Source organism: Planococcus citri, chromosome 3 (genome assembly GCF_950023065.1).
Source record: "Planococcus citri chromosome 3, ihPlaCitr1.1, whole genome shotgun sequence".
NCBI classification, from domain to species: Eukaryota; Metazoa; Arthropoda; class Insecta; order Hemiptera; family Pseudococcidae; genus Planococcus; species Planococcus citri.
This window is the reverse complement of record NC_088679.1, coordinates 60,757,341-60,783,163: the sequence shown is the minus strand read 5'-3', so window position 1 is coordinate 60,783,163 and position 25,823 is coordinate 60,757,341. Positions and strand designations below refer to the sequence as shown.

The 25,823-nt window shown below is 34.4% G+C and overlaps 1 protein-coding gene across 2 annotated transcripts; it reads left to right on the top strand.

Annotated features, from left to right (window-relative positions):
- The first annotated feature begins 1,498 nt into the window (after window positions 1–1,498).
- LOC135841673 (aminopeptidase N-like) lies at window positions 1,499–24,558 on the top strand. 2 transcript variants are annotated; one of them, XM_065358772.1, is made up of 18 exons: window positions 1,499–1,652; window positions 2,036–2,231; window positions 6,886–7,090; window positions 9,672–9,955; window positions 10,173–10,372; window positions 10,581–10,739; window positions 14,364–14,666; window positions 14,757–14,937; window positions 15,034–15,313; window positions 15,554–15,635; window positions 19,302–19,497; window positions 19,598–19,781; window positions 19,877–20,166; window positions 20,707–20,936; window positions 21,052–21,225; window positions 23,257–23,403; window positions 23,814–23,895; window positions 24,333–24,558. In XM_065358772.1, the coding sequence occupies exons 1-18, from the start codon at window positions 1,645–1,647 to the stop codon at window positions 24,492–24,494; spliced, it is 3,363 nt and encodes a 1,120-aa protein (XP_065214844.1). In that variant the 5' UTR covers window positions 1,499–1,644; the 3' UTR covers window positions 24,495–24,558. The 2 variants fall into 2 exon arrangements, with proteins under 2 accessions (XP_065214844.1, XP_065214843.1); XM_065358771.1 differs by lacking the exon at window positions 1,499–1,652 and adding an exon at window positions 1,770–1,895.
- Window positions 24,559–25,823: the final 1,265 nt, after the last annotated feature.

The window sequence follows — 25,823 nt, the reverse complement described above, 5'->3', positions numbered from 1 at the left end:
ACGACTACTTTGTAGAATTACGTAGAAACGTTCATTTTCTACCACCTATAGTGGAAAAAGTGATCATTTCTACCACTACAAAATAATATCATTTATGGTAATAAAATTATTAGGTTCCGAAAGAAGAAAGATGATTTTGAGATTCTGCATCGACCGAGTAATAGGTAGCTTAACGGCAAATTTCAATTTCAGGGGCATAAACTAGGTACATTTCATGATAGAAGCACAAAATTTTTGGTGTGATGCAAAAGGATTCTAAAAGAGATTTTTAAGCACGACGGTCAGAAAGTTGGCACCACTGCATTCAAAAATACTTCCTCAATTTCAGAAATTATTTTTTAACCGCTCAGCAGAACCCTAATTTTTGTTGTTTTTTCCTAGGGGAAGGGGGTGTTTATAATTACAAGATTATTGCTGGCAATCCATGTTTTAAAACTGGTCCTTTTTTTTAGAACCGGTTGGGCTAGAGCGAAAAAAACTATGATTTTAAGATCGAAGACCTCCCCCCCCCCCTCCTACTCATCGAAGACCTACACAGGGTGTCTGATAAAACTTCCAGACAAAAAATCATGACTTATTCATGACCTTTTTTTTCGCATTTTTACTACATGAACCACACTTAACAGAAACATCGACATGGTTTCAAAATTCAAAGCAAGTAATAAGCAGCGCTGTTCTCAATTCAACAACGTTGAAAGAGAAAAATGCAATAATGAAATGGAAAATTTTACTCCAGCCGTTCAACTAGCAATCAGTATAATAGATAACTGACGATAAATTAGTCCAGAGTATCCACCACTAGCATCTCATGGCACCTAATATGTGTAGATGAGTAGGTACTAGGTAGTGGGTCTAGGTACATTACGCACACAAAAATGTATCCACGTCCTTGCTTTACATAACATTCCAAATGTAGGTATAGACTACGTATTTTAAGGACGCAATGACTGTAATCCAATTCTCAAAACACAACATCATCATCGTCATCATCATCATCAACATAAAACAAACAAACAAGCAATACAGGTACCTGGTACCTCGAATAAAAATTTTCCGTTAAATTCAATAAATTAATTTATAACATGTAACTGGCGCAGAAAGGTAGGGAAGGCTCTTTTCACCAAAAAAACAACTTGATACCTACGTCAAGTCAAGTACACATTTTTCTCTATGGTTCCTTATTGAAAATAACACTTCTCATTCTCATCGTATAACCCGCTCAGGGGAACGAAAAAATTCGCCACAATTATTTGTCAAATCATATCGCACACATTTATAATACGTATCTACGAGTACCATGCAAACAGCTCGTATCACAAAGCCAGACTGAAATTCGGATGTAAAAAAAATTCATAAATCGAAAAATTCACCTTCACGAACATTTGTACAATTAAACGTGTAAAATTTACGACCGCAACGCGTAGGTTAGATAGGTAGGTAGAGAGGTACATGGTATCAAGTTTACCTACCATCTGTATTGGGTAAATTTTCACAACAAGTACCTAACTATACCTATGTATCTATTCGTTTATTAAAGAAACATTAAACCTGGACTCGGTCACGTCAAAACTTAAATGAATAATTATCGAGGATCTTCGCATCATCAACAACAACAACAACAGCAGCAGGAGCTCGTAATTAATTATGAACATGTAAGTACACGACGATTTATTTCACCCTCTTAATAAAGAAAGCTTTAGCTAGGCTATGGCAACAAACTTGATGTGAAATTTAAACCATATCGAAATTCGTAATGATTCTCGCAGCGGCGTCGAAACCATCAGTAGCCGATTTCCACACGTTAGATTTTCTCAGCCGTCAAACGTAAACGAAAAAAGTAGTTTGATGCAATTTCGTGATTGGAAAAGTAGCGAAAGTATTGAGATGATTTTTAAGTAAGCTGAAGAATTTTATTTGCTTCATTGACCGAGCTAGAAAAATTTCATTTAAAATAGTGTTTCGGATTTCGACGCCGCTATTGGAATTTCATTTTGACGAATAATGAATCAGATCTATTTCCTTCCATTCGTTTTAGGAAGGAATCGTTCACTATTGTTGATCCGATTCCTGTTGAAAACGATCGTGTACGTTCGTTCACTCTAAATGCGACGGAATCAACGACCAGAAGAGGATGTTTTGTGATCAGAAAATTACATATAATATGCGTCTTGGCGGTGATATTAGCCATCGGGATAATCGTGGCGTTACATCAAAAGTATAAAAAAGATCAGGTGAGAATTATTTACCTGTTTGGTTCGTACCTACTTGGGTAGGTATCAATGAATGATGTTGGAGAGGTGGATTCGCGATAAATGTGAGCTTTTTGGTAATTTTCTACTCTCACCGATTCAATTTTAATGAAAAATACCAACAAAAAAAATCAGGAGCAAAATTGTACATTAATTGTTACCGATTTGGGGAGTTGGGTTCAAGCATTACTCGGTTTATGTGTTCATTTCTTCGATCCGAACTCTTTTGACTTCTTTCTTCTCTGTTTACCAAAAAATCATCAAAACTTCAATAAATTGATTTGAACAATTCACCACATCCAATTTTTACAAAAAGCCAAAAAATTATGAAAATACCCAACGAACTTTTTCATTTGCCAAGAAAGTAACAACACTGATTATTAAAGTACATAGGTATGTATGTTCGAGTATTTTCTAATTTTTCTGTTTACAAAATTCATTCTTTATTTTGATAAAATCAGGCGCTCACCCCAAAAGTCTGCGTCGTCATTAAGACTAGAGCTAAGATTTTTATGCTTTGCAATCTAATTTTGCATATTTAGCATATTTCAGATCAAATTGCATATTTTAGCAATTTTTAGGGGAAATAATCCTGCATATTTCTTGAGCATTCTCAGGTACTTTTTTGCATATTGAGATTTTGAAGACTTTTTTGTTCAAAAAATCGCAACATTGCTGAAATGTCATCAAGAAACTTTTTTCCAAAATAATTTATGAATTTTATAAATGATTTGTTTTGCCCATTTTTCAAAAAAAAAAATGTACCTAGCCTATGTTTTGATTACAGGGTTCATCTAATATTGAATTAACAGTTTTCATGTTTTTTAGCTTGAAAAATTCTTTTCAGGCATGGGTCACTCAAACTGAAATTTTTGCATACTTTTTGCATATTCTGGGTAAAAAAATTTGCATAAAATATTGCATCATTTCTTAATATTTCTGCATAAAAATCCCAGCTCTAATTATGACACTGTTTGAATCTTTTCAAGGAAGGTGTTTTAGAGGGTGGAGGAAGGGGGAGGGTCGGATTAGAAAATAAAATCATGAATTCAAAATCTAAAATCAACATACATGAAAACCCAATATGAATTTTTGAAACATTTTATTGGCTTATTGTAGACTGTAGAACTAGTGGGCTCATGTAAAAAAAAATTGATACCTATTAAAATCAGCACCTCTGAAAACTCAACAAACTGAACTAATGTTACCGAGATTTTCTAATCAAAGGCTAATTGTAGGAATGTGCGTACCCTTATCAAAAAAATAATATCTAATAATAATAATTTAAAATAAGCACTGTTTTAAAAAAAAACGCATGATTTTGGATTTTTTTTCAAAAGTGGGCCAAATTGAGGAAAAGACTACTTTTTGAATTTTTTTTATCATAAATTGCGTATTTGATGCTGAAATTTCACATTCACTCCTATTCTGACCCCCCCCCCTTCTATACATCGATTGGAAACAGTTTCAGACTGTTTTGAGCAGTTCTGGAGCCTCCAGAAAATTTTTGAAAGCTTAAATTTACGCAAAATGTTACCCAATGAAGTTGGAAAACAAAATTATTTTATTAAAACTACGATTATTTCAACGTGTGTCGGATTGCCGATTCAACTAAACGAAGTTTCTCAAACCATTCTGAAGCTTCCGGCAAAATTTTGAAAATTCCCCATTTTCAAAAACTGCCATAAAAATTGCCCGAATTAATTTCAGCTCATACATATAAACGCAATTGGTGCATTGTTAGTAACCAAGTTGACTGATAAATATGCCATTTTTTCAAAATCCGTTCCCGCTAGTTCACAATCATGACATTTCTCCAGCGGTTTTATTAAGCTGCTAAAAAATTTTTAAATGACCGTTCTGTACCAGCAGAAATAAATTTTGGAAAATTGTTGAATAATCCGTCAAATAGGTTCCTACAATTCACTTGAGCCGTTTATTTTTCTCGAAAATTTTTTTGCCATTTTTTTGGGAATTTACAAAATTTTGCTAAGAGGCTCCAGAACTACTTGAAATGACCTCCTATATCGACTCAGCATGTTGATATTAGGGTATACAGTTGGTATCGGCTCATCAACTTATTAACTGGGTAAAATTTCGAGTATAATTTCGACCTTCAAAAATCCTCTGGAGGTTCCAGAACTTTTCAAAACGTTTTGAAACCGTATCAATTTAATTTAGGGGATTGAAAGTAAATTAATTACGACATCAAATTTCGTTTTTCTGGGTCAGTTTGAGAATTTTTATGTTAGTCGGGATACCTCCCTGGACGGTATTTCTGAAAGACTCGTCGAAAAAGAATAGGGGCGGGGGTGAAAAAGTTCGTACCAAGGACAAAAGTAAGTAATAGGGAGAGGGCCGCCAAATAAAATATTCTCGACAGCGCTGATTCTGATTCTGAAAATTGTTTGATCTCAATGAGATCAAAACTGAGCCTTCCATAGGTGGAGATTGAGGCCCAAAATGTTAAGAAAATATATTAGGGGTGTCAAAAATAAGGCTTTCAAGGGTGCTGATGCTCATTCTGATGTCCCTTTGCCCTAGAAACCAAAAAAGAGTGCTGCAGAGAGGTTGCAGCCCAAATTTTTTAAGAATTTTTGTGCATTGAGGTCAAACAATTTTCAGAATTAGAATTTGGGGATCGATGTCAAGAATACGTTGAAAGACTCGATGACGAACTGAGAAAAGGATCACACACACCCTCCCCTTCCTAGCGTTCATAATATTGGACTTGAATTCGGGAACATTGGATTTTAGTACCATAAGGAAATATTCAATTGTAATGATCTGATTATTCGGAAAAAATTATAAAAAATTGGAGAATTACAAAAACTTTGAAAAATTTATACCTACAGAGCATTAATTAGTAATTTGAATTTAAACATTGAGAAAATTCGCAAATTGTAGATGATATAACATTACAAACATAAAAGGACGGAATACATAATAAGAAAGAATAATGTCGTGAATTCACTAAAGTATAACGAAATCAGGTAATATTTCAAAATTTCGCCAAGCTTTCAAAACTGTCCATAAGAGTACGAGATACTTACTCGTATAATGTACACTTAGCAATCTAGTCGTTGAAATTGACTCTCACAAAGCAATTGAAAACTGTCGGAGATGTTCAATTTAACTAGTTCATATACAGAAATGTCAACCCTTTTAACGATTTTTACCCACTTATAGAAAAGCTCGAGTCGAAGTAACATAATGTTTTTAAACGTAGGTACTAGGTACGAATAGAGTACGATGAGCTCTCGCAATAACATTCACATTATAACGCTTTTAAGATTATGTGGTTTTCGGACAAAGCTCCGGTTTTCGGAATTAAGAAATTTCCTCATATTAAACGTATACAGAGGTAGAAATATCTATACGAGTACTTGACGATTTGCATTATTCATTTGACATCTCGCACCTCGTCGCTACAAGATGACGAAGAACACATTCGGGCTTCCTACTCGTACCAAAGCACAATGACTAGTCTACGAGATATTTCTACATTACATAAATACCTACATACGATATATTCAAACGAATAAAGTAATTTGCCAAACGATTTTATAGCGCGGTTATCCCTTCCTCTTTTTCGAACCTTTCGAGATGTCATGTCAAGCACTTACTACTACCTGCCTTAGCTACAGCGAGCTAACCGCTTACTTTTTGTTTGTCGTTTTAATCTTACATCGATCGCGGTGTGTTTTTAATAAAAATTCCTTTGAAGCTTTTCATACTCCGTAATTCTCGTTTATTTGGTTTTAATAAATATCTAATATTGTATACAACGACCTAACGTAACTAGGTATAAACTTATGTGTACCTATATAGTTGTGAAGTATGTTCGACGACGACGAGGAAATGAAGTTTTTTACATACCTAGTTTTTTTTCTCATTTCTTTTTTCAACTCATCTTCACATGAATAGAAATTACCCATTTTTAAGTTTCGTAAACAATGTCAAATTAAAATAAAAAAATTCTATTTCCGAGCAACCCAATCAAGGAAGTTAATTCAAAACACACAAAATCACACTGGCAGTTGCAACAATCTTGCAAAAGAACCTTTCGAATAGTTCAGTTTCAAAAGGCATGAAATTTGGATTTTTGGAGTTTATTGTAGGTATAAAAAGAAACAGTGAATTGTTTGAGTTTCTTCTTCACTCCTCTTTTCGTTTCGATTCCGTTCTTGTCCTTGAGAATACTGAAATTTTCCTTTCCACGTTTGTTCTCACACCCGAGACAAATAATATTATGAAGTTTTACTGTTTTAAATTAATGTTGAGAGGCCGGAAGGAGGAAGGGTATAGTGAACCCTGTAGCGCAAACATATTCACCTCTCTCGTTGAACTTGCCTGAAAATTAGCTAAGTAATTTCTAACGTCATCGTCACATCATTTACGTCTTCAACAACACACTTAAACTCTTTCAAGAAGTCGATGATAGTAAATAATACACGCGAGCATTTAACACTCTCTCGCCTTCTCACTCAAATAAGCTGTATACTCGATTCTCATAAACGTAAACAAAATTCAATAATCGGTAGCAAATGGAGAATGCGAAAACCTATTAAAAAGCATTCTCGTGTATCTTCGCAAATCTTTTCCGAATCTTTAATTAATACGATTATTCTCGCAGGATTCGCCTCTTGTTTCGTCGTGGGAACCGTATTCCAGCTACGAACCTGGGCCTGCTTTGGAGTATGGCGCAGAAGACAGTGCTGAGATGGAAATCTCGTCGGTGTTCGAACCAAACGATGGCATTGCTAGAGGGGATGAGTATAACCCGGCTGAAGAGAGTACGTCTTACACGTCGTCTCAAACAGTACAACAAAATGAAAATCGTATGTAAAATATTTTAGCTGTGTATATAATATCTTTTAAATTAGGTAGATAAATACTCGTATGTAGGTATAGGTATCTAACTACCTATACCTAATATCAGCAGAAATGAGCAACGACGCGACGAGTCGTGGTTCGTTAAAAGAGCATTCAACCAAACCTCAAAACAAAATTTTGAGCTGCCGAAGTTAATTTTTCAATAAATGGCAAAAATAGCCTCTCGGTATAATAATTCTTCACAAAATAATGCATACTGAAATTCACCCCCCCCCCCATCAACACCACCAAAAAAATCGGAGTTCATCATTTCTGAGCCGATTTGAAACCTATAACTTGACAGAAGTAGATTTTTTTCGGCAATCTCAAATCGCAACACCGATGAAGAAAAATCTAACTTATAGCTAGATAATCAATTTTGACAGATTAAAATGAAATCCCATTGCTAGGTCAATGTTCCGAATCGATTAAGGAACCTGACTCATAACTAGGTGAATTCGGTCCATCTAAAAAAAGATCAGATTTCTGTCAAAATGAAGTCAGATCTTGTGTCAAAATTGCAAAAAAGTCAACTTTTGCGTCAAATTTGCAAAATAATCAAATTATGTCTCAAAATTGCAAAAAAAAGTCGGATTTTGTGTTCAAATCGCAAAAAAGTCAAATTTTGTGCAAAAACCAAAAAAGTCAAATTATGTGTCAAGATTGCAAACAAGTCAGATTTTGTGTCAAAATTGCAAAAAAAAAAGTCAGATTTTGTGTCAAAATTGCATAAAATTCGAATTATGAGTCAAAATTGCAAAAAAGTCAGATTGTGCAAAATTGCAAAAAAAAAGTCGGATTTGGTGTCAAATTTGCAAAAGAGTCAAACTATGTGCCAAAATTGCAAAAGAGTCAAATTATGGGTCAAAATTGCAAAAAAAAAGTCAAATTATGTGTCAAAATTGCAAAAAAGTCAGATTGTGCAAAATTGCAAAAAAAGTCGGATTTTGTGTTAAATTTGCAAAAGAGTCAAACTATGTGTCAAAATTGCAAAAGAGTCAAATTATGTGTCAAAATTGCAAAAAAAAAAAGGTCAAATTATGTGTCAAAATTGCAAAAAAGTCAGATTGTGCAAAATTGCAAAAAAAAAAGTCGGATTTTGTGTTAAATTTGCAAAAGAGTCAAACTTGCAAAAGAGTCAAATTATGTGTCAAAATTGCAAAAAAAAGGTCAAATTATGTGTCAAAATTGCAAAAAAGTAAGATTGTGCAAAATTGCAAAAAAGTCGGATTTTGTGTCAAAGCAAAAGAGTCAAACTATGCGTCAAAATCGCAAAAAAGGTCAAATTTTGTGTCAAAATTGCAAACAAAGGTCAGATTTTGTGTCAAAATTGCAAAAAAAAAGTCAGATTTTGTATCAAAATTGCAAAAAAGTCAGATTTTGTGTCAAAAACCAAAAAAGTCAAATTATGTGTCAAAATTGCAAACAAAAGTCAGACTTTGTGTCATAATTGCAAAAAAAAAGTCAGATTTTGTGTCAAAATTGCATAAAATTCGAATTATGTGTCAAAATTGCCAAAAAAAAGTCAAATTATGTGTCAAAATTGCAAAAAAGTCGGATTTTGTGTCAAAGCAAAAGAGTCAAACTATGCGTCAAAATCGCAAAAAAGGTCAAATTTTGTGTCAAAATTGCAAAAAAAAAGTCAAATTATGTGTCAAAATTGCAAAAAAAAGTCGGATTTTGTGTCAAAACTGCAAAATAAAGTCAGATTTTGTGTCAAAATTGCAAAACAACAGATTTTGTGTCAAAATTGCAAAACAACAGATTTTGTGTCAAAATTGCAAAACAACACATAATCACAAAAAAATTAGTTATTTTGTGAAAATTGCATAAAAGATGACTTCTTTATCAAAATCGCCAAAAAGTGCATTACTTTTGCTCCCATTTTCGAATTATCTTTTTCTTTTTTTTTTTTGAAAGAACTGTACAAAAACTCGTTTTTTGTCGACTTTATCAACATAAAAACAGCGCTTAGTGACAATAAAATTGCCAAAAATCTGTTTTTTTGCCAAAATCCCAAAAAGACCAGGGTTTTTTCTTGTCATAGTTCTCCTAAAAATCTAGCTGACTTTTTGATTATCAAAATTGCAAAAAAAATCTCATTCATATAAATTGTGGAGAAGCCTCGTTTTTTGTCAAAATTGTCTCGAAGTTGTGTTTTGTTAGTGAAATTGCGAGAAATTTCTACATTTGGAAATTGAGTTTTTGGGGAAAATTCATTCGAAGGAATGATCATTCGCGGAATATTGATTCCAGAATTCAATAGTCTAGAAACAAAACTTATTCGGAGAAATGGTTACCTAAATGATCAATTTTTGATTTTCAAAAATTTTCTAAAATTCGAAAAAATCAACTTGCACGCTGGAATTTTATTTATTGGGTTTAAAATCATACCCTGCTCGAAAATCGTGATCGCGTTCAAATCTAAAGCGGGCTCCTCTTGTGGTTGGATTGTGAATTTCGCCAATACGTTCGTTTGTAATGAATTACCAACGACTTTGACAGAAAATAAATATTTAAAAATACATATTTTCAAAACAATTTCAGCTTTAAACAAAAAAGCATCCATCGCGGATCGTACAGCCAAACACTGGGACCCGACAATTGAAGGAGACAGCACAGATGTCAGCGATTTGAAACATCTCATACAACCTTTGGCGTACAAGATTTACATAGAAATGCCCGATAACGTGAACACGTTCAATGCATTAGAACAATTCACTTTTCACGGCAATGTATCGATAATAATTCGCGCCAAGCAGGAAATCAAGTGCATAATAATTGGAGCCAGCGATTTGAGGATTAGCTCGGCTAATTTGATGTCTCTGGACGTTAGTATACGTAATTATACATACACACACATACCTACATAGATTAGGGGTTATACTCGTAGGTAGTACTGGGTTAGATAGTACATACAATCGTTGCGAATATTAATTTCGCTCAACTAATTCCAATCATATTATGCGATTCGTATTGTACGCTAACATATAAAATAGACATGTTCATCTGTAAATTCGTTCGTGTATTTCACTTATCCATCTACAGGAATCAGAATACGGTGAAAATTATAAGATAAGCATCGATCAATATGACGCCGACGAAGGAATGCTAGTGTTACAAGTAGACAGACCTCTACGTCCGAATTTCAAGTACAGTTTACAAATCGAATACAATGGCGATATACAACAAATGCCTTACGGCTTGTTCAAAATATCCTCCAATATGACAGAGACCGGAGAGATCAAGTATGTATATCTTTTATATGTAATATGTTACGCGACGTACGAGGCTATAGCCTATGCTAGAATATATGCACTATACCCGCACTACTTCATAACGAGTAGGCACTATACTTACATATAATATTACAAGTATCATTCATAATAAAACTCTCGTATATTCTTCACATGCTCTTAATAAACCGCTCAACCGACGAATCCGCACATAATATAGAACATTAATATCTACCAACACAAACGTCCCTTTCGCTCGAACCATATTTCCATGTTTCGATTTACCAACTCAGACCGCCTCTTACGAGCTGCATATATGTCGAGGTATGAGTATGCTTACGGAGGCCAGTAGCCCTTACACAGTATCTAACACGGATGAGTAAGTATATCGCTATATTTATGGGCTTTTGTTTTCCTTATATTATAGTACATACGTACCGTATATGTCTTTATAGTACATATGTGTAGGGTGACCTGTGGTAGGTTGGGGAGGCTTAGCTATAGGTACAAACGTGTAAGTCAGGTACCGAACTTAATCCACCTATACCGAAAAGTACTACTACCACTGCAGGATGCTAGAAATATATTATGTAAAATAAAAGAAACGATACTTACTCGAGTATCTATTGATTTCGATAGAATAGAGCATCATTGAAAAACTATATATATAAGCAAGTTGAAGTATAACTGAGGCAATGAATTGATCAAACCCTAAAGTTATTTCGTAAAGATAGGTACTTATTGGATTTCGTTCATTTCTCTGTCGCTCTTACCCGAATCCAATTATTCGCGAAATTTCTCAGATATGCATACTTTTTGAAAAAAGCACTCCTGGCGCAGAAGCCCCCTATACTTATTTAGTCAGATATATTTACAAATTACACGGTAAACTGGTCCAAAATTCATAAATAAAACATTGTAAGAAAGGTGAAACGAATTGACAGGCAAAACAATCACGCAACAAAGAGAATGCAGGTCGTGTTGATGAGGTTGTGGAAAGGAAATCCTTCCTGCTGGTTTCCGAAGGTGAGACTGTAATGAAACCGTTTCACAGAGGAAAAAAGCTGCAGGAACAGACCACCAGGAGAGGCTGTACAAGTAGTTCAGTGGCTTCAAAAGGCCAATCAGCTGGCTCAATGACCTCAACTCAAGAGGTCAGACAGGCAGACAGATGACTTCCGGAGAGGAGGGCAGGAAAATTGCACGTTTAAGATAATTTAACGTGTGTGAAAATTGAACGTCTGAAAATAATTTAATGCGAGGTGAAAAATACAACTTTAGTTGATGCTTATTTAAAAATCTGCTGGATCATTCCAAGTAAAGAGCATATTAGTTGAAAAGTGAATTTTCGCCCAAAAATAAATACTCAAATAGGTAGATCAGAACATTATCAACCAAATAATTTATTTTTCAGCTGACACGCTTGAAATTTCACGACAGTCGGCTAAAAACAGTCCAGAAGGTCCTCAGTATAGTTTTTTATGTACCTAATCGAAGTTATAATTTCCAAACCTGATTTCTGGTTTTTCTGGTTTTTTTTTGAAATTCTTAAAATAAAAACGAAACCTCGCTGGAGGTTGCACAACTGGCCAAAAATTGGTCGTTTTTGAGTTGACAGGATTGGTATGAAATATTCGTCATAAGTATTCAAAATGGTTTGTTTTGTTGTTTTTTTTTTTCAATTTAAAAAAAAACACAAATTTGTCATAATTAGGTCCTTGTTAGCCGATTATATTATATATTTTTTTCAATTTTTTGAACTTGTCTTTTTTGCTAGTCGACCTTTGCAACTTGATCATTCCGATTGATCGGAATAATTTGGCTCACTGAAAAAATTTATCATCCACATTCTCAGAATCAAATTTTGAGCAGACGAAGTTGATTTTTTTATTTTTTGGAGAATTTTTGATTGGTATCTCAAAATGAGCTAAGAAAAATGAATAAATTTACAAAATTGCACAACTCGCATTTGAATAGCCGAATTTGAGGTTCAACTTTCATAGACGTTGAATTATCGTACATGTTCAATTGTAACGTGCAATTTCAAACGTTCAATTTTCACCAACCCGACCTCGGGAAGCCAGACAAAAAGGTCAATGACCTTGAGAGTGCAGACACGCGAGACAGACAAACAGACAGACGTCCTTGCGAAGCTGGATAAGTAGGTCAGCAATCTTGAGAGTTCAGACACCCGGGTCAATGACTTTGAGAGGCCAGACACACAGGCAAACAACCTTAAGATGCTAGACAGATGGGTCTCAATGACCTTAAGAAGCTGGACAGGCAAACAGACAACCTCTACAGGCCAGACAGACACATTGATGGACTGGCAGACGTTTTTGGAAAGCCAGACTGACGGGTCAATGACCCTAAGGCGCTACAAAAGAATAAAGACGACCTTGAGAAGCCAGATAAACAGGTTCACGACCTTAAGAAGCTAGACCTTTAGGCTGTAAAGATAAACAGACGACTTTGGGAAGCTTGGCTAACAGGTCAGTGACCTTGAGGGACCGACTTTGGAAAGTCAGACAGACGAGTCAATGACCTTAAGGCGTTGGAAAGGAATACAGACGACCTGGAGAAGCCAGATAGACGGGTCAATGACCTTCAGAAGCCGGACAATAGGGCTGTAAAGGTAGACAGTCGACTTTGGGAAGCTTGGCTAATAGGTCAGTGACCTTGAGTAACCAGACATACGGGCCAATGGCCTTGAGTGGACAAAAAATAGTACAGACCATCTTGAAAGGTCAGACAGACGGGTCACTTCAGTGACCTAAAAAGGATACCTACATAATACAGATAGACGACCTTGGAAACAAGGCAGGCAGGTCAGTGGCCTTGAGTGACCACACAGAGGGGCCAAAGACCTCAAATGGACAGAAAATATACAGACGATCTTGAGAGGTCAGACAAATGGGTCAGTGACCAAAAGAGGATTGACAGACAGACAGACAGACAGACAGACAGACAGACGACCTTGGGAAACAAGGCAGGTAGGTCAATGACCTTGAGTGTTCAGATAGGTAGGTCTATGACATTGAAGGGCAGATTCTTTGTCTGGAAAAGTGAAAGGTAAAAAATACGCCTACCCACAGAAAACATGAAAATTGGAAGTAGGTATATATTAAATATAAAAAATTGAGTACGTAGGATTGCTCCATAGGCTAAAGCTCATCTAATCACAATTTTTCAATTTTTGATCATTTTATGATGTTTTTTTCTCACAAGCAAGGTATTCCAACTGTAAGAAAAATTTTTGAACCTCAAAGTTCTAAATCGACAGAGCATAATATGTATAAAAATACATCATCTGCAAAAATTTCAGGGGCTAATGAAGGACATTTTTCAACATTTGGTGCTCTTTGTAAGGGAAATCTTTATTTTTATGCTAAAGTTTAAACCATTTTGGACCAAAAAATGTCCAAGATTGAGCAGAGAGTGTGAAAATCTTATGTTTTAAAGTCACATCCTACCACAGGGTAATAAAGTTTTAATTATTCACTCCAGTAGGTAGCTGAACCTTTTTTTTTGAAGTTCAAAAATGGGATCCAAACTCAGGGGCATGATTTTTGAAAAAGTAGTTAATATGATGGCAACTTTTTACGCGGATAAGTTTGAAATATTGTTCGTTTCAAAATGAATAATTTCGAAGGAAAGCCCCTCCCCCCCCCCCGTTAGAGAAAGATTGAAAACAGATGTCAAAATAATTCTGAGTCTCCAGCGCTCATCTACGTACTAACGTAAGCTCAAAATCTGAAAAAAATTGACGATCTCGTGTAATGTACAATTACGTTCTCAAAAGAGCTGAACACGAATATGATTCCATTTTTTCTATCTGATTGTTTCCAGCTCCCTCCCACCCCATCCCTCGTTCTTAGCTTACTCACCAAATAAAGGCAGTACACCGATCTGTGGGGGCTAAATCAAGAAATGAAACCACATTTTCGCGCAGCATTTATCAAAACTTGCCACTCAATTCATACTTGTATTATTAAATTCACAGTTCTAGAATGTGTATCTGGGAGAATTTCCAATCAAGCGACGTAATGCCTTTACATTTCTTCGGTTTCGTCATCTCAGACTACACGTTCAAACGTATATCGATCCCGAAGAATCGAACATTCACCGTATGGACACCTTACAAAACATGCGACGAAATCTCATACGCTCTAGAAATAGGACCAAGACTGATCAGCATTTTAGATAACTATTTTGGAATCGATTTACCAGTACAGAACATAGATATATATCCGGTACCTTCGGTATTTCCGTACTTATCTTCCAAATTGGGTTTGATTATAACGCAGTAAGTAATACATAATCTAGATATTTTTCCACAATTCACCTACATACTCAAACTTTTAGGCAAAAGTTGATATTTTTTTTCCACTCGTAGAGAATCCGAGATCTGTATCAAAGATTACATCACATCTGAGGCGGAAAAAGAGCACATAGTCAAGAATCTAGCAGCTCATCTGATAGAACAATGGACAGGTTTCATAAATTTCGAAGAAGAACAAGATAACTGGTTGAAAGAATCGATAGTGCAATATTTGCAGTACATCGCTATGGATTTGGTAAGTGAATATTCCAGTGCTTTTAAAAAATGCACAATTTTTCACGTTCGACCGAACACGTTTATGGTAAGTTGTAATACTTGTATCTACGTACAGGCTGAGCCCAGATGGAAAGTAATGGAGCACTTTTTCGCCGACGTTCATTTAACGGAAATGGACACCGATATCATCAACACACACAAAAAAGCGTTAAATTTAAAATACGTATCTCGTCTAAAACGACTCAACAAACACGCTCCTTTGTTTCCCATAAAAGAAACTTCGGTTTTCAGCAGTCACACTGATTATTCGAAAATTGTTTATTCCAACACGGACCAAGTTCAAATCATACCGGATATTTATTCGGAAATATTCGATCGTAAAGACATTGATAAAGGTAAAAGTTTTCTCTCTATTTATACGCTGAAAACATGCCCCTTTTATGCGATTCCAGCGAAATGGCGACAAACGTCGAACTTTTCATACGTATTTTACTCGTATATATACCATCACGTCTATACTATGAATCCAACATATCTAGTGTCACTATGCATGTAATATGTATAGGTACCTACATACATATATATGTAGTACATAGTATATCGATAAACACGAGCTATTTCTATTCAAACCGTAGGTATTTGTCTGATCAGAATGATACAACATATTGTTACCGAACCGGTGTTTCGAAAATCCATTAAAAAATTCATCGAATCGAGGTAAGTCATCGTAATCGTTTTATGTTTCGCTAGAATGGAAAAAATATTCGTCTCCGATTTTCATTTCATCGATAGAAAATTTCAATTTAAAAAAGAAAGAAAAAAAATATCGTCGAGATTTCACGTCGTGTTCATTTGTTAACCGAGTCTTCTTTTCTTGGCAACGCCAAACTTCAGTTTCCGGTGCGTTTCGAAAAAAAAGAAGGGAAAAAATGTGTATTCAATTCTCGACGTGTTTTGAGATAGACGATTCGAAGAGTGAAGGGTAAAAAGTAGCGAGAAAGAGGAATCGGTAGTACGAGAGGGTGGATGATTAAAAAGGCAGTATCGTAGGACATGGATATTTACGAAACAAAACTTTCGTAGCCCATAAAAATGAAGTTCAATGGAATGGATACGAGTTGTTTGACGATGACGAATGATTTGACCAAAAAAATGAATGAAAATTTGAACATGACAAAGAAATGGTCAGAAGTGATAGATGCCGATAAAAATGAAACTTTGTTTTTGCATGAAGAATTATTGGGGAGCGAGACGAGAGGGAGGAAACGATCGGAACTGTTAACAACAAACTCACCAGCCAACTCCCCCTGCAACACCCTGAAAGAAACAATTAGACACGCTAGATACCGGCTAATATAGATGGACATATACGCTATCTCCTGTAAAGGAGCGCGACTACGACGACGACGACGTTTGGCTGGTGATACGAGTTCAAAGGGCAATGTTTTGGAAAAAGTACGTATTACGTACACAACTACACATCTCGTATAACAAATCGTTAACTCTGATCGCGAGCTGAAATTCAGCTCACTGAAAGAGCATGTAAATCACACCTCAAAACAAAATTTTAAGCTACCTTACCTACCGAAGCAGATTTTCTGATTCTAGGAGAATTTTTGAAAATGGCGAAAATGGCTCGTTAGTATGTAAGTAGTATAATAGTATGGGTATTGATTCATTACAAAAAAAAATTTCAATAAAAAGAACGGGTCCCTCTACATGAATAGCCTGGTTCAGAATGGGATACAACTTCTAAAAATATGATTCAAATCACTGATTACGAATCACCGCCCCAAAAAAATATTCCACTCATTTTCACGAATCAGTTATTCAATAACTGAGATTCGCAAATCATTGAATTTAAAAAGTCTTTCGAATAACGCAATTTTTGAACCATTTTTTATTCAAAATGATTGTGTTTTATTTTTATTTATGATAAATGCTCTAAATTAATTTTATTGCTTCATTTGCCCTATTTTTTGACAAAAATTACGTTTAAAAAAATGCAAAATTTGTGTAAAAAAATCGAGAAAAAAAGATAAGAGATAACGACCAAAGATAAAAGTAAATTTTGATAATCTTAATACTAGAGAAAAAGAAATGAATAAATATTTATATGTACAATATTCAGTTGCTGAAAATTGGAAGCGTTCAAATTAAACTGTAAAATTGGTATAAAAATCACTTAAAGTTGCCAACAATTGATGGAATATGAGAAAACGATCAATAATGTTTTAAAATTTGGATAAATTTTGCATACATCGCTTACGTATGGGTAATCGAAAATTATCAAAAATTAATCAAAGTAATTCTCAAAACAGTGGCTCTGTCCAGTTATTAAAAATCACAATAAATTGAAGAAAAAAATTGACAACTTGAGCAACATTTTGCAAAAACTGCTTGAAAATTCGTTAATAAATTCATTTGAGCACTTTCAATTTTCAGCAACTGAATATTTTCAGCAAAGGTGCCTCCAAACTGTGCAGTGCAGAGTTATTTGTTTAGAAATTGACCAATAAATAGCCATTAAATAATGCTATCACTGCCCAACTTGTGTGCAGACACCTTCACTTTTCAACAAAATTTCACAAAAGAATTGAAAGCGCTTGAATAAACCTCTAATGCCAAGAAAATTGTGAAAATTTGTTGAAAATTCACGAAATATCACGAAAATGGTCAAATATCAGAAAAATTTATTGTGATAAACTATTTTTGATATTAAATAAGATTGTGAAAAAATCACATGCAGAATCCCAATAACTGTAAAATTTGTACAGAGACCACTAGTTTGTCAAAAATTGATGAAATTTCAATGAAATTGTTTAAAACTTTGTAATAATTGCTTAAAACGTCATCAGAACTTGTGAGAACAACAAAAAAAATTCTAAAAACGACCAAAACTTGATGAAGCTCTCAAAATTTAAGTAAAATTATGTCAAAGTTGCCAATTATAACACTAAAAAATATCAAAATTTCATGAAAATTAGTCAAAATTGTAGAAAGTACATAATATTATAAAATTTATTAAAAGTTACTTAAAATCTCAATGAGTACAAAAAACATTGATGAGAAAAAATGAAAATTGGCATAAATATCCAGCAAATTACAGAAAATTACGACAAATTGATCAAATAGGCTTTTATTATAAAATTGGATAAAATTTTGCAAAAATTACTTGAAGACATGAAGTACAAATTTAATAAATAATTATAACAGAAAGTTGCCAAATTGGCATGCAAATTGCTAAAAATCATCCCCAAATTGATGAAGTGCTGACAAATCAAAAATTGCAGGAACATCATTTTTTTAAAAAATACCTTAACCAAAAGCTGATGAAATAAATTCAAAAATATAATGTCGTCTAATGAAGAGAATCAGGAACAAAAAAATGATTCGTGAACGAGATTCATGGCTCTATTTTTGTTCCTGAACGTGATTCGAATCCATTCATAATTCAAAGTGTTCTAAACCAAGGTCTGTTTTCTAAAAAAAGATAAATATGCAACCAAAGTTACATTACGTTATGATGGTTGCATATCAACCAGATCGAAGATGGGCACACGATATACCTACAATAAACAATTTTCAAAGCTCATTTCCTTGGATTTTTTAAATTGTAAAATTGATTGACGAGGACCTTGGAGTTGAAGAGAAACTAACAATCCCAGAACCGAAACACATTCTAATAACTAAGCAATCATTTTTCTTAAACTTATTCTTAAACATTTTTTAATTTTTAAAAATATAATTAAAAAACATTCGAAACTTGACAACTAAAAGAGTCACAGTTCTGACGTGTTTGGTACATCATCTCGGTGCCAAAACCTCTTTGAAAACTTTCGAAAAATCAAAAATATGGCCAGAGGAACTTTTTTTTAATATGAAAGAAGCCCCGAAAATTTGTATTTTTTGTTTTTTTTTTTATTTATTTGCTTCTCTCTATTCTCTAAATTTTTAACCGGATGAGATGCTCCTCACATTGAGTCAAGTATGCATGCAACCCATCTCAGCATCCAACAGCCTGCAAAGTGCCACCATTTTGAATGTTTTTTTTTTTTTTAAATTTCCAATACAGGTACTTAATGCATTTTAGAAAAATTTTCAAGTTTCAGTAGGTAGGTATTTTGTGTCTCCTGCAGTCTTATCAATAGGTATGCAACTATCATAACATGATGTCATTTTGGTTGCATACTCGTTCAATTTAGAGGACCTGGACAACTCATGATTTACCCATCACCTTGTATACTATATAGGTTTCCACTGTTAAGAGTGAATTTAAAAAATGAGATAAGGCCCATTTCACAGAACTTGAGACGTATTTTTTTGCCAAAAATTCCACAAAAATCTCAAAATTATTAAAATTTTCCAATTATTCTGCTCCAGCAAAAAATCAGTAGAAACAGCCGAAGACTTCTGGGACCTTCTGACCATAGAAGCCGGAACCGGACTGATTCCACCCGAGATCTCATTAAAAGCAGCCATCAACGATTGGATATACACTCGAGAGTATCCGGTCATAAATGTAACTCGAGACTATGACAAGAATACAGTCACATTTCAACAATTCGTTGACCCTGAAGTACGACCAAGTATTTCTCACAATAATTTTGCACTTAAATATTGAGCAGGCAAGTCATTATAAATTCAAATTTAACCGAATTTGTAAACAAAAATTCCAGAATGATAGTCGAACAAGTCACCGATTCTTTGCTTCGATACCAATAAGCTACACGACCGAAGAAGAAAAATGTTTTTCATCGACAGCGCCGATATTCTGGATGAAGCATACTAGACAAGCTGTCAGAGACAATATATCAGGACTGAACAGAGATACTTGGATTTTGGTCAATCCTAAACAGACTAGTAAGAAATGAAAAACTCTTTCTTTATCTTTTCATTATTTTATGTTTTTCATCGCAACCAATTTTTTTTAAAAATTAATGAATTTTCTACAATAGATTTATACAGAGTAAATTACGATTTGACGAACTGGATAATGCTGCAAAGAAGCGCAGAACGAGGTGAACTTCCTGCAGATGTACGGGCCCATTTGGTAGACGATGCATTATTCTTAGCTCGGAGGGGACAGCTGAGTTACGATTTTGCGATGGATTTTACGAAAAGTTTATTAAAACTGGAAAAAGATTACGTTGTTTGGAACACAGCTTTACATCAATTTGGATACATGAGGAGTGCCATTATGATCGATGGTGAACAAAAGTACGAAGATCAACGACTCCTTTTTGAGGTACCTACATAACTTACCTAATTTTTGCATCTTATTTTTGGAAAATTTTATGAGAAAAATATTGGGGAAAAAATAACAAGGTTTTTCTTTCATTTTTTTTTTAATTTGGAAAAATAAAAATTAAGGTCATCCAAAAATTAAATAAAAAAAAATGCAAAGGTAAAATCACGTAATAAAAGATACAATACTCAATCACAATATTTCGTCGAATCCCAGAACGGGCAAATTTACATGCAATCGTGTTATTTAAATCATCGTACGAATATAGATATAGAAGGCAATACAGCAATCGAAACACGCCACATGATGACGTACGTCACTCTGTAATTAAAATTAACGTTGTAATCCACAGTAGACGACACATTTTAATATGCTTGTTGCGTACACTAAATATGATAATGACCCCCAACCACCTCATATTGACAATACATCCTCATCCACCATCAACGAGTATCAAATCTGTGTTGATCTCGTAGAATACAGAACATCTAATTCTCAATCACGTGGTTATACCTCTACCTACGTGCGTATTTTCCTTAGGGATTTCTCAAGAACATCATCCAGCCTATATACACGCATATTAATTTTCACGGTATAATAACCAAGAAGTACTACGCTCTGGATCAGCTATCGCCTAGCGAACACAACCAGCTACTAATGGAGTCGCAAATATTTCGATGGGCTTGCGAGGTGAATATCGAAAAATGCTCAGTCAAGGCTAAGATGGATTTTAGTCAATGGAAAAGGCAGCCGAATCCGCATCGTAACGTGTAAGTGTACAAGCTAAGCTTTGAAAGCTCGCGAAGAAACCCTTCGCCTATCCTACATACCTATACGATGAATTCCCCACTCGATAAATAATTTCCGATAATAATTCACGCGCAGAATAAATCCGAACCTACGCTACGCTACTTTATGTAACGCGATGCGAGTCGCTGGAGAATCGGATTTCGAATTCTTGTACCAAATGTATCGCAGAACGTCGTTCATGAATCCGAATAAATTCGTGTATTTGAAGAGCTTATATTGTTATAATGGAATCGAGCAAGTTATACCCAAGTAAGTGTCTAAACGAGTAGTTACGTTACGTTAGATAAAGACCCATTCTATCCACCAAGTATTTATTTAAGAGTAGGTAGGTAGCTAGGTACATATTTTAAGAGCATACTATGCGATATTATGGATCGCTTCAATATCCTACTCACGCACAGAGATGGATTAATTATTTTCAAAAATGAACTCACTTTGCAGTAAAATCGAAGAACAGAATTTTTTAAATCGTTAGATATGGTATTCGAGGAGGTAGGTAGAGGGCGAATTCATCTATCGAGAAGAGGCTTCAGCCACTCACCATAAATGTAGCCGCAAAAAAGTCAAAAACTGACTTGGTGAGTTCGGGTGAATCTCTCACCAGAAGTCACCAGGATTCACCAAGGCGTTACCAGATATCCGAAAACAATTTCTAGGGTCATTATGGCATTCTGGAGATTTTTTCACCATAAATTTAGTTGCAAAAAAGTCAAAAACTGACTTGAGGAGTCACCGAGCACTAAAAAAAATGTTCAAAGCCTCTAAGGACATTCTCGTGATTTTCTCATCATAAATTCACCTGACAAAAAGTTAAAAACGGACTTGGTGACTTCTGGTGACAGATTCACCAGAACTCATTCACCAGAAGTCACCAGGAATCGCCAAGGAATCACCAGCCATCCGAAAATAATTTCTAGGGTCATTAGGGCATTCTGGAGGTTTTTCCACCATAAATTTAGGTGCAAAAAAGTCAAAAACTGACTTGATGAATTTTGGCGAATCAGTCACCAGAAGTCACCAGGATTCACCAAGGAGTCACCAGATATCCGAAAACAATTTCTAGGGTCATTAGGGCATTCCGGAGATTTTTCCGCCATAAATTTAGTTGCAAAAAAGTCAAAAACTGACTTGATGAATTCTGGTGAATCAGTCACCAGAAGTCGCCAGGATTCACCAAGGAGTCACTGAGCACTGAAAAAAATTATTCAAAGGCTCTGACGGCATTCAGGTCTTTTTTTCACCATAAATTCAGCTGGAAAATTGTCGAAAACGCACCCCAGAATTCACCAAGCAGTCACCGAGCACTAAAAAAAAATTTTCAAAGGCTCTGAGGGCATCCTGGTGATTTATTCACCATAAATTCAGCTGAAAAAAAAATTGAAAACTGACTTCGTGAGTTCTGGAGAATCTGTCATCAGAAGTCACCAGGATTCACCAAAGAGTCACCAGACATTCGAAAACAATTTCTAGGGCCAGGAGAATATTGTGCTGATTTTCTCGTCTTAACGTAACCTTTAAAAAAATCAGATTGGGATCACTGACCATGAAAATGATAAAAATTTGATCAGATTTAAGTAAAAAACTAAATTCTGTTTTGAATTTCACAAATCGATTCATGATGATTTAATGGTCTTCTGAAGCCTCCAGCAGATATACCGGATTTTCCATTTTCATGAAAAATTACTACTAAAAAAAAAACAAAAATAAAATTCAACATTGCAAACTTGAATTTACTTCTTGAAAAATTTCTAAAAGACTGTAGTAGGTAAGGTACTTCTAAATCAAATTCAACACCGTATTTTTTCAGTTTAATATCTTTCTTTGGAAAATGTACCTTAAATGGTTAAAAATTCGCAAAAAATCGAAAACAGAAATCTGAAATTCACCTCGAAAATGTAATCTTCTCATTGGTCATACCTCGTGAAAAAATGAACGAACTGAAAAGAAAGAAAACACGATGAAAAAATTATGAAGTTGACAATATTCTCATCTCTCGGTCAATTTGAAAAAAGAGAAAAGAAAGTATGGAAAAAGAAGAAAAGAATGACTTTAAACGTTAAGAGTTTCCAAGTAGAATCTTGAAGTGACTCTTGGAATCTGTTCAGAATTATTACAAAATGATAGAAAAAAAAACTTGGTGTCCGTCTCTATGCACTTATACTTACTTAATATACAGGTACTTTTTTTCTCCACCCACCCTTCACTCTCCCTCCATATTCGATATAAAATTTATTATGTGTACTTTGTATCAAGTATGAATTTAATATATTTTATTTACAGAATCCTATCGTTAACGTTACTAAACGATTATTCGATAACGCATTTGAACGAAGTCAGCAACATATGGCAAGCACTCATCGAAAACCCGATCGCAACGACTGCTCCTTTCGACTACACGCTTATGTATTGGAAAAGTATACTGAAAACGTAATATAAAATATCATTTGTCAAACTCGTTCTAGGTACTCCCATCGTCAATTTTTTTTTTCACTGCTGCTTTCAAACGTCGCGTCATCGCTGCATACTATACGACCAAGTTATAATCTTATAATTCAAAATATTTCGCGACGCGACGTCGAAAGCTGCAGTAGGTATATGTACAAAATGCAACAAAATTTCATTAAGTACCTACCTATGGTACACGAGTAAACCTAATAATTTTACATGAAAAAATTACTTTCGAAAATTACCATAATGTAGGCACCAGCTATGCCTACCTAGACACGGTCTGGACGCATCGATACTTCGCACATGGACATTAATTTAATTCCAAACGATACGATCCTTTTTTTCACAACGTTAATTTAATCTGGTAACGATTTTTTTTTCGTTCGCAGGTTCGGCGATTTTATTCCCATCATACGTAATATCATCGAAGGGGCTACAATCAACATTCATAATGAACAGCAATTGAACGAGGTAATGAGATTATCTAAACTATAAACTATTTAATAACGTTCGTAGAAGGGATGAGAAGGGGGCAACATAGAAACTCGATGTGCATTTCCTATATGCTGAAATCGTTTTTAAAACAATTTCAAAAATTGATTGAGCCATTAAAATTTGCAACAGAAAAAAATAAAGGGAACATTCACGAGCCAGTTAGTAGTGCAGGTTTTGTTAAAGGATGGAATCAAAACATCCAGCACATAGAATGAAGTAACTACACCAAAGGGTGAAAATTCGTTAGAGAAATCATTCTAATAAATTATACAATTGTAACGATATTTCTATATTTTTTCGACGTTATGACAAAATATCGAGGATTTTTTCACACATATGTATTACACGTCAAATACACAATAAAATTTTATCATTTTCGCATTCTAACTGGAATTTTTATTTGTACTGTGCAGCTGATCTCCCTCAAGGATAGTTTTCGCAATAGTGACAAAACTGACATCTATGAAATTCTATACGTGTCATCGAGGCATGTTCATAACAGGATAGCTTGGAAAAATAAAGAAATGCCCGGATTTCTGGCCTGGCTCGAGAAGACTAAACCAGCAGCTCGTTAATGTTAAGCTAGTTAATTGGCCTCCTCGTCTGGATCCATTTGTAAATAAATCGTTTCAAATTGTCGTTAACTATAATTTTCTAATAGGAGATGAAGTTGTTGCTACAGTGCAATTTATACAGACAGAGGAACGAAGAAGACGGAAACAAAAAAGTAAATAAAACTGCTATATAAGTAAAGTAAAACGATGATGGAAATACGAAATAAACAGCGACGACTTTGGCCAATTAGAGCAGAACAATTGACCTATTTTAAATTTTCAAATTCGTCGTGTATTCGTTTCTTATACGTACCTACTTATCTGTTGTGTGGATGTTAGGTACCCGAGCTAACTACACATAAAAGTCGAACGGATAGCATTTTCATCGAGATACGTTTACACGTCATTTGACTTCGGAAACAATATTTATAATGGTTGTGCGAATTCGCACGAAGGGAAATCATCCATACGGCGAGTCTTTCTAAATTTTCGAGTGTGCGAAAATTGTAGTACATACAATTGTCCACCGTCTGTCGATCGTTATTCGTTCAAAATGAATATAAATTAGATTGGATCGGAAAAACGTAAAATTGAAAATTTTATTTCCAATCATTGGAGAAGTATTAAAAGATTAGAATTGAACGATTTCGTTTCAAAATCAAAACTGCTAACAATAAGTGAAAAAGATGCAATTTTTCAAGAAACAAAAAAAAACTATTGGAAAAGTCATAGGTTTTGAGAGAAGATTTTTTTTTACAGAATGAAAAGTTGGTAACATTGCAGCAAGCTGACAAAAAAACAGGCGCATAAATTTAAATTGAATGGGCGAAAAAATCTAATTTCAAATTCATTTAGCAGGTAAATTTTTCATATTTTTTTCCACAACCTACTAAAATGCAAATCTTGTTTCAAAACTTACTAAATTAATTTGATTATGAAATTTCAATTTGATTTTGGAAGCTTGCATGACCTTTAAATGACAAAATCTCAAATCATTTTTTGAAATTCGCTTGGCCTGCACATTAATTTTTAAAGTTTTCAAGGCTTCCAAGTTACAAAATTTTGATTTGATCTTTGGAGTTTGCATGGACCTGTAAATTAGGAAATTTCGATTTTCATTTTTAGAGCTAACATATGGCCTCTAAATTATGAAATTTTAAATTGATTTCTGGAGCTTTCATGACTTTTAAATTAAAAAATTTCAAATTGATCTCTGAGGCTTGCAAGGCTTCCAAATTAGGAAATTTCGATTTTAATTTTTAGAGCTAACATGGCCTCTAAATTATGAATTTTTAAATTGATTTCTGGAGCTTCCATGGCTTTTAAATTAAAAAATTTCAAACTGATCTC

Excerpts from the sequence above, each read along its gene's own strand:
- LOC135841673 (XM_065358771.1), top strand. The coding sequence starts at position 1,846 with ATGCAATTTCGTGATTGGAAAAGTAGCGAAAGTATTGAGATGATTTTT. Across the intron at positions 10,373-10,580 it reads ACAGAGACCGGAGAGATCAA|AACATTAATATCTACCAACA; the intron begins GTATGTATATCT and ends CACATAATATAG. Across the intron at positions 20,937-21,051 it reads CCGAATCCGCATCGTAACGT|AATAAATCCGAACCTACGCT; the intron begins GTAAGTGTACAA and ends ATTCACGCGCAG.